This window comes from Triticum dicoccoides, chromosome 2B, assembly GCF_002162155.2.
Source record: "Triticum dicoccoides isolate Atlit2015 ecotype Zavitan chromosome 2B, WEW_v2.0, whole genome shotgun sequence".
In the NCBI taxonomy this organism is placed as follows: domain Eukaryota; kingdom Viridiplantae; phylum Streptophyta; class Magnoliopsida; order Poales; family Poaceae; genus Triticum; species Triticum dicoccoides.
In genome coordinates this window covers 822,490,345-822,499,272 of record NC_041383.1, presented here as the reverse complement: position 1 = coordinate 822,499,272, position 8,928 = coordinate 822,490,345, and the positions used below count along the sequence as shown (strand labels likewise).

At 46.2% G+C, this 8,928-nt stretch overlaps 1 protein-coding gene across 2 annotated transcripts; it reads right to left on the bottom strand.

The window, feature by feature from the left end:
- Positions 1-211: 211 nt before the first annotated feature.
- LOC119366631 (DNA-directed RNA polymerase II subunit RPB1-like) lies at positions 212-8,539 on the bottom strand. Of its 2 annotated transcripts, XM_037632397.1 has the most exons (14): positions 8,456-8,539; positions 7,402-7,665; positions 6,605-6,904; positions 6,358-6,516; positions 6,051-6,212; positions 5,711-5,931; positions 5,479-5,620; positions 5,044-5,379; positions 4,669-4,955; positions 4,331-4,589; positions 1,081-4,220; positions 850-921; positions 686-745; positions 212-577 (listed from the first exon to the last, which is right to left on the bottom strand). In XM_037632397.1, exons 1-14 carry the CDS (start codon positions 8,537-8,539, stop codon positions 484-486), a joined length of 5,580 nt encoding a protein of 1,859 aa, XP_037488294.1. In that variant the 3' UTR covers positions 212-483. The 2 variants fall into 2 exon arrangements, with proteins under 2 accessions (XP_037488294.1, XP_037488295.1); XM_037632398.1 differs by lacking the exons at positions 686-745; positions 850-921.
- Between the last annotated feature and the right edge of the window lie 389 nt (positions 8,540-8,928).

The following is an 8,928-nucleotide window of genomic DNA, read 5'->3' as shown; positions in this document are numbered from 1 at the left end:
ACAGCAGTAACAGTACAAGTTGTAACCCTTAATCCTTACTCAGGTGTGAAGTTTGATAGAAATTAGCACAAGAGGCAGCCTTTAGAAGAAATCGAAGACATGGTTCAGATCAAAAACATTAGAGCACAGTTAAGGCCTACGAAACGCCATAGCAGCATTAGGAGGAAATCTGCAGGACTGCAAATAAGAAGTTCCAACAACATCATTAACATAACAATTCAATCAACAACATCATTAACATAACAATCCGACCGACAACACATTATTAAGTACAATTGCAGATTCTCAACAACACAGTTACGGAGAGTCACTCGCAACATCTATCATACATAACAACTTAAGTTCAGCAGCAAATTATCGGCAAGCGCAGAAAAACCCAAGGCCTGTTCGGGTGCAACATGCGCGGAAGGAAACAGAACAGCAGCTGGTGCGGTGTGCTTCTGCCTCGGCCAGCAGCAGTTTTCTCTATGTCGGTGCCTTGCTTCAAGGAGCGGTCCCCTTGTCCTTGTCACTAGTTTGCGGCTCGGTGGATGTCGGCGAGTAGCCCGGTGCGGTGGGGGAGTAGCTTGCGGTGGGGCTGCACGCCCAAAAAGTGATATCGTCAGAAGAGCTCACCAACTGTGTACGTACTTCCATCACGGGCAGATCGACGAGATAAACATGATGATGCATTTAATTTAATTACCTGTAGTTTGGAGAAGTTGGGGTGTAATCTGGGCTAGGTCCTCCAGAGGTGGTGATCGGGCTGCAGCATGCAGGCAGTGAGTTAGGAAACACATTGTATTTGTCACAGCAACAGGTGTTCTTTAAGTTGAAACAAGGAGGATGATCAACTGAAATTCGGCTCACCTTGTCGGGCTGTATGACGGGCTTGGTTGCGCATACGACGGTGAGGTGGGTGAGTAGGACGGTGAGGTCGGGCTGGAGAAACAGATATGTGAGCACAAATAAGCATAAATATTCTGATGTGTGTATCAACCGACGATGAGGCCAAGGCTTTACACTTTTTGGAAAAGAAATTCTGAAAATGTATGAATAGAATACCACCAGAAAGTCTATGAACAGAAGTTACAGAATTACCTGTAGTTTGGAGAAGTCTGACTGTATGGGCTCATCATCCTTGGGCTGCTTGGAGAATAGATATGTGAAGGACTGTACTTGGCCGAAGAAGGGCTGTAGCTCGGTGAAGTAGGGCTGTAGCTCGGTGACGTCGGGCAGTAACCAGGCGATGTCGGACTGTATGCAGGTGATGTCGGGCTGTACGAGTGCGATGTCGGTCTGTATGAGGGCGACGTCGGGCTATAAGTTGGCGATGAAGGGCTGTATGAGGGAGATGTGGGGCTGTATGATGGCGACGTCGGGCTATAAGATGGTGAAGTTGGGCTGTATGAAGGAGATGTCGGACTATAAGATGGCGACGTTGGGTTATAAGATGGCGACGATGGGCTGTATGCAGGAGATGTTGGGCAGTATGCTGGAGAAGTCGGGCTGTATGCAGGAGATGTCGGGCAGTATGCCGGAGAGGTTGGGCTGTAGCTTGGCGAGGTGGGGCTGTAGCTCGGAGATGTCGGACTGTAGCTAGGAGATGTTGGGCTGTAGCTCGGAGATGTCGGAGAGTATGACGGGCTGGTCGGAGAGTATGATGGACTGCTCGGACTGTAGGAAGGAGAACCAGGAGTATATGATGGTGATGCAGGGCTGTAGCTGGGCGACGCGGGGCTGTATGACGGAGAAGTGGGGCTGTAGCTGTGTCCTGGCCCTGGGCTGAACACCGGAGAAGATGGACTGTAACCCCCAGAGGACGGGCTGTAGTTCGACGGCATGGGCGAGAACGCCATGCCGCCAACAAACGGCGAGAACTGAGCATCAGAGAGGGGGGAAGCCCGGAAATTCGGGCTCAGCAATGGCGACATCATTCCATCATGGTACGGTGTCCCGGAGACGGGTGAACGCGCCGGTGTGACACCATAGTCCAGAGTGTCAATATAGCTGGGGAGTTGGAGCTCAATGGCCTGCTTCAGCATCTGGTCATTCAGATACAATCCACACCCTCCTGTACCAATAGGAGCAAGCTGGCCAAGCATAATGTTCTCTGTGACACCTCTCAGGTAATCGGATTCCGCATATACAGCAGCATCAAGCAGGATGTCCACCGTCTCTTCAAAAGAACATCTCATGAGAGGCCCTGTGTCGTTACGATTGATGCCGTGCCTGGTAATCGCCATCAGGTGACCTCTGTACGTCATCGTATCGCAGAGAATGGCCAGATGCCGGTAGTTCACATAAGACCCATCAAAAGATATCACCACCCTCAGCTCATCCAAGAGGGACCTGCGGACAGCCTCGATCCCAAGAACCTCAATCACTTCAATCAAATGGTTACTTGTTGTCCTTGAAGGATCAACGTCCTCGTGGCACATGACGGCCAAGAGGTTTACACCTTCTGTATCAAGCATCCACTCCTCTTCTCCTTTGAAACCTTCCTTTTCATCAAATTTATTCACCTTCCCCTTTTTGATGAAGACCTTGTTGATATCTGGAATGCCTCGAAGGGCCATTTCAGTCAGCATGTTCCCCTCAATCTTCTTGAGGAAGACGTCGTCCTCGGCAGATTCGCCCTGTGCCTCTCCTCCTTTTGGAGGAGCCTCGTCGTTTGCGATGCGGACACGAAGGATGAGCTTATCCGCGTTGTCATCGTTGAATATGCATGACAAGTCGTCATCAAACTCATGATTGATCTTCTCTGCAATATCAGCCATGCTCAACTTCTTATCGACCATCATCTCGCGGTTCAGTTCAATACGCAGCAGCCAAGGAGACATCTTATCCGGGTCGACATCCTCATCGGGCATCTCATAGTATGACCTGACAAAGTCCACATCCTCGGGAATGAGGGTTCCTAGAGGATCAGGATCATACCATATCTCAGTGGCATGGGTCACGCTACGTAGCGTGGTGTACTCCAGGGCACACTGGACATTCTTGGCTGATTCTTTCCTGCTGTTCACCCCAGGCTTTAGGAAGACGGACAGCGATGGGGTCTTTATCTTCTTGGCGACGTTGATGATCTCTCTCAACCTGGGAACGCCAAGGGTAACATTCTTAGCACTAACACCAGCATAATGGAAAGTATTGAGCGTCATCTGAGTCGCCGGTTCTCCAATGGACTGTGCAGCCACGCATCCAATCATTTCACCAGGAGCCACCAAAGACTGGAGGAATCTCGATTCAATCTCACCGATGACCCATTCGAAAGATTCCTTCGTAAGCCTGTATTCTTTCAAGACCCTCTTGCTAGCAAATGTGCTGCGAAGCAGAATATTGAAGAGCAGAGTAGCGTTCTTCTGGGCCTCAATGCTCATGGCGTCGTCGCCGGGGACAACCTTGAGTCTTTCTTGCAGCTTATCGATCGCTTCCACGATTTCCATTGGGTGCATGTCAGAAGGTTTTCTTAAATCAATCTTGAAAGTCTTCTGAGCATTCCAGATAAGCCGCTTGAGATTGACAGGCATAGGCCATGTACCCTCGCCGGTTGTGGTAATTTCTTGCCCAAGCTGTAATCTGTCAGCTTCCAATTTCTGAAGCTCTGCCTCAAACACATTTCTGAATTCACGAATGGTCTTCAAATCCTCAACATGGTCAGGCAGCATGTAATTAGGCTTCCAGTTCATATCATTCAGTTCATAACGAAATACATTATCAAACTCATCCTTTTTCATCTTCAGGGAGTCCAGTTTCTGGGATTCAATCCAAACCGCATCCATGCCGTCTTCTCCATACAAGAATTGAATGACATCGCCCAGGGAGTTTCGCACGGTACCATCATATTTCACCATGATGTCCTCCATAGCCTTCACGAGCCTCCGCTGGATATATCCCGTCTCAGAAGTTTTCACAGCAGTATCAATCAAACCTTCTCTACCACCCATAGCATGGAAGAAAAATTCCTGCGGTGTCAGGCCTCGAAGATAAGAGTTCTCCACAAATCCACGGCTTTCGGGGCCGTAGTCATCTTTCGTGAAGTGGGGCAATGTACGGTCAACAAAACCAAATGGAATCCGCTTGCCCTCAACGTTCTGCTGTCCGACACAAGCAGTCATTTGTGAAATATTAATGAAACTGCCTTTTGAGCCTGCAGTGACCATAGCTTTCAAATTGTTGCTCTCGGACAAACTCTTCTGGGCACTACTGCCAGATTCATCACGAGCCTTGTTAAGAACCTGGCACGAGAAACAGATATGTCAAAAACAAGCATATCAAGAAAGTTATTCATCGCAAACTCCTATTTCCCCAGATGAAAGAACCAAACAAGGACATTCGGCTATTGTACCTGATTCACTCTATTTTCAAATGATTCCATCATCGTGCGTCCTGGCTCAGGTTCCAGTTCCTTCTCTTGCGCTTGCTTAATAAGCCCATTCACTTCAATCTTGGCGTTTGCGATTGTCTCATTAATTTTTTCCATAGTATCGGCGTCTGCAATTGTATCCCCAATCCCAATACTGAAACCATTTTGCAGAAGCCAGTAGTTGACCAACCACTGTGTATGACCCAAGAACTTCCGTGCCGCATCTGGACCTACCTCTTCCCTGCAAACATTTAAATCAAAATTATTTAGCAGAGGAGAACATGTTTGCTAAAATCTGCAATGCACCTTTTATCACTTACCAAATAACATGAATAAGACTTCCACTTGATGCTCCAAGTGTTTTTTTGCAAAGGGTACCAGATAGAAGCTCTCCCTTCTCTATCCGGACCACAGTATCACCAGGAGTTGTAAATCCATTTTCTGTTTCAGCGTGCCAGGCTGAAAATCTAATTAAATTAATTAACTTGGGGATGATCAAGTTGAAAACTTGTTTGCCAGTCCAAATCGGCCTTGGTTTCAGAATGGTAGGGGCTGGGACCTTCCCATCAAAATCTTCCCACCACATTAAGATGTTCATAAATACATCCTGGGAGAAATTTAAGAAAGTTAAGCTACAAATATGAACCACACAGATGTTACGATTTAAGGTGTACAAGGAGAGTATTATTGTTAACCTTTTCAATGAGAGTATCCCTTTTGGTCATTTTCCGACACCCAAGAAGTGTGTCCTGGACAATACCCATGACAGGTCTATTCGCTTGAGGCGACACAATACATTTTGGCACCATCATCAGCTCTAAAACTTCAGCTCTGGTCTCAAATGACTGAGGAACATGCATGTTCATTTCATCCCCGTCAAAATCAGCATTGTACGGTGAAGTGACAGACAAGTTCAGGCGGAAAGTTGAGTAGGGCATAATTTTAATGCGATGCCCCATGATAGACATTTTGTGGAGACTGGGTTGCCGGTTGAAAAGAACAAAATCTCCGTCGTTGAGGTGCCTTTCCACCTGAGAAGTCAAGCGCAAATTGGGTGAGCTAAAACAAAAAAGGCAATTTTTGTGATGCCACAGTAAAACAATAGATGATGCAACGATGTCGGTATTAACCTTGTAACCAAGCTCCAAATGCTGATCGCTACTTTTCTTCACATAGCGAAGATCCAGCCTCTGGCCATCTTCCCTGATAATGTACTTCGCGCCTGTCTTGCCTGGGGGAGGGTGAGGCCCGTATTCTACTAGTTCTTTCAACCTGGCATAATCATATTTAGACATTACTTATCAAATATCAATGCAGAAGAGCGATTACACAAGATGCCTTAATAACAGAAAATTAATTTACCTCTCGATGTTATATGGAGTGACAGTTTCTGGGTATGTCAGATTCAAAGCAATACTCCATGGCACCCCTAGTTGATCAATGTTGATATTCGGATCTGGTGTGATGACGGTACGAGCTGAGAAGTCAACACGCTTCCCCATTAAATTACCTCTAATCCGACCTTCTTTTGCTTTCAGCCTGCTGCAAATCGACTTAATAGGCCTTCCAGAACGCTGAGTGGCCTGAATAGTTTCAAAAAAAGTATCAGGACAATTTACCTATTACTGTTTTTCAGGCGAAACAAGTGGGGTAAAATATCCTTTAGTTTTTAATACGGAAAGTGGACTTATAGACTACTCACCCTTGGTTGTCCAGGAAGATCATTATCAAAGTATGTTGCAATGTGAAACTGCAACAACTGAGCAAACTCTGTTATAATGTGAGCTGGGGCTCCATTTCTCTCTTGCCTCCTCAAATTCTCATTATGTCGAATTATCATCGCTAATTGATGAGTCAAATCATCCTGTAGAAACAGAAGAAACAGCAAGTTAATAAAGAAAGAGTGAAAGCATGCCCTGTGAACAAACCATACGACAGATGGTTTCACGGGCGGTGGGGGAATTATCCATCTAGTGGATTCATAGTAACTTTAGTAGTACTGGGCTAACCTCGCTTCTGGAGGAAGTATCCATCATGACGGATGGTCTCACAGGCGGTGGGGGAATTGGAAGGACTTGCAGTATCATCCAATCCGGACGAGCATATTCAGGGTTCAGGCCCAATAAACGACAGTCCTCGTCACTTATACGCTTGAGAACATTAAGGACCTGCCCAACAAACCATGATGTGATCCATATGGTTAAATGAAAATTCTTAATTAGAACCTACTGAATTGAGCAAAGATAATGTAAATACCCTCTCGGTGGAGAGAATTTGTTTCCGCTCCACTGGTTCAGGGAGTTGATCTTGCTCATCATTTTTCTTCTTTGTTGTTTTAAACTCTGCAACCATCTTCATACCATCAACTGTGATATTTGGCTGCTGAGCCCCACAACCACCTTTTTTCTTCACTGGCTCATCAGTGTCGTGCTGATCCTGACCCTCAAGGTCATCACCCCCAGAGCAAACCTTTTTGCTCTTGCAAGCATCATATATTCTTCTTAATCTATTTTTGGGGTTCTTGATTTTCAGAGCCTGCTGGAACTTGGTATCTTCCTGCAAGATATATATCACTGATAAGTAACATGCCGAATCAGTGCGCACAACAATAAATGGTCCATTATTGATCAGTAAAACATAAATTTGTTTCTTATTCGGCTCTGTGGTGCTGATTAGAATGTTGATCTCAAATTCCATAAAAAAGATGCAAGAAGTCTAAAGCAATCACAGCTACAGATTCATCATACCCAACACAAATGATTTTATATAGGTCAAAATCACCATGTCGAGTGTGAAGAGGTGCAAAATTGGACAAACATAAATATGGCGAGAAGTAATATTGCTATGATTTGAGCGTATCTTGTCTGGCACCTTTCAGTTTGTCTAGATATGCACCAACCAACAACCAGTAAAATGCACAGGTCTTAAAAAGAAAACCTGACCTACAGATGTGTCATACAGTTTGGATAGACATGCACCAACCAACAACCAGTAAGATGCACAGGTCTTAAACAGGAAACCAGACCGACAGAAGCGTCAAGCAGATGCAGTACCTCGTCCGCGAGGATCTTGGAGCAATTGAAGCACACGCAGCGCATTACGGAGAGCACAGTCTTGATGAAGCCGATATGGAACATGGGTTTCGCAAGCTCGAGGTGGCCAAAGTGGCCCGGGCACTCGGCCATCCCAGCCATACACGTGTCGCACTTGAGTTTCCGATCAATGGTGCCCAAACGAGGGTCGCTCAGACCCCCGGGCTTCGCCTTGCCCCTCTCCATAGTCTCCGCGTGCTCAATCATCACCACCGACATTTGTCTCTGCAAATAAGGAAAGCAACAGAAGAATACTCAGTCAAATTCATTCCTAAAATGTAAGCATTTCCATATCGACCCGCCACGCTTACACAAACAGCCAAGGTGCCGTTAAACCGTTACAAAATAACGGTCGGCGGACATTTGAACCGAATAAATCATCATACTGTCAAATCCATCTTATTAATTACTAGATCTAAGTAAGAGAGAAGCAATCAAGCAACATTTGTGTGTGACTTTTATTCAAGAGAACTTATACGCTGAACAAAAACCTAATCAAGAGCAAACTGTAAAATCAACTAATCAAGTGTGATGATAATACAGAAATCTACGCAGGCTCTACCTCAGAGAGTTAACCCAAACATCAGATGTCACAAGAACATTGATTATCACTTTGTTGGGTTGGGCAGTCAAGATTTTTCATGTATAAGAGAATTTCAACTTGACCTAATACCAATCCTACCACAACTTGAACCCAGAACGAACGCATATACTTACAAGTTACACGGCCCGAAATTCTCTCTCGACTAACTCCCCGTGTTAGCAAAAACCAAACAGCAATCCCCAGATATGTTCAGCGTGCCTAGCCCAAAACCCTAGGTATCCGTCAGATCGATCAAACTCTCTACCCAAACACCAAAAAAAAGTCGAATCTACAACCACACAGTCCGTCCGGGACTGGGAACTGCACGAGATCCGACTCCAGCTCCACGCAGGGAGAGCAGATCAGAGGAGATGAACGACGGATCCGAGATTTAGATGAAGGAACGCGATGGGTGGGTGTGTGGGGGATTACGATCTCGTCGGGGCTGAGGACGCCGAACTGGACGAGCTTGACCTTGGCCACCTCGGCCGGCGAGTGCGGGAACCGCGCGTCCATCTCGGCCCCACGTCGTCGGCGGCTCCGCCGGCGCCGACAAGATCGATCTCGGACCGCCGACGCTCCGCTCGAGTCGGCGAAAGGGGATCGGCCTGGGGCAATGTGCGTCTGGGGAAGAGGGTGGGGGGTCGGGGTCTATTTATAGACGTATCCTGCGCCGGGCCGGCTACCGTGAGCCGGAGGAAATGAGGGTTTTTTTCTAGGAGAGAAATGAAATGAGGCTTTCTTCAGTGGGAGTATCTTTTTCCCTGATGGGCTTTTTTTTCTACTTGATTGACGAACCTGTAATGCAGTTTGTCGATTTTTTTTTCATTTTTTTTTTCATTTTGAATATATCTTCTTCAAATTTTTTTGAGTTGTCATGGTTCCATTTTAAATGAAATGGAACC

Bases quoted from the DNA above. Each gene is read 5' to 3' on its own strand.
- LOC119366631 (XM_037632397.1), bottom strand. From the start codon at position 8,539: ATGGACGCGCGGTTCCCGCACTCGCCGGCCGAGGTGGCCAAGGTCAAG. The intron at 7,666-8,455 runs GTAATCCCCCAC...CCTTATTTGCAG, and splicing joins TCCTCAGCCCCGACGAGATC to AGACAAATGTCGGTGGTGAT. The intron at 6,905-7,401 runs GTACTGCATCTG...TATATCTTGCAG, and splicing joins CCAAGATCCTCGCGGACGAG to GAAGATACCAAGTTCCAGCA.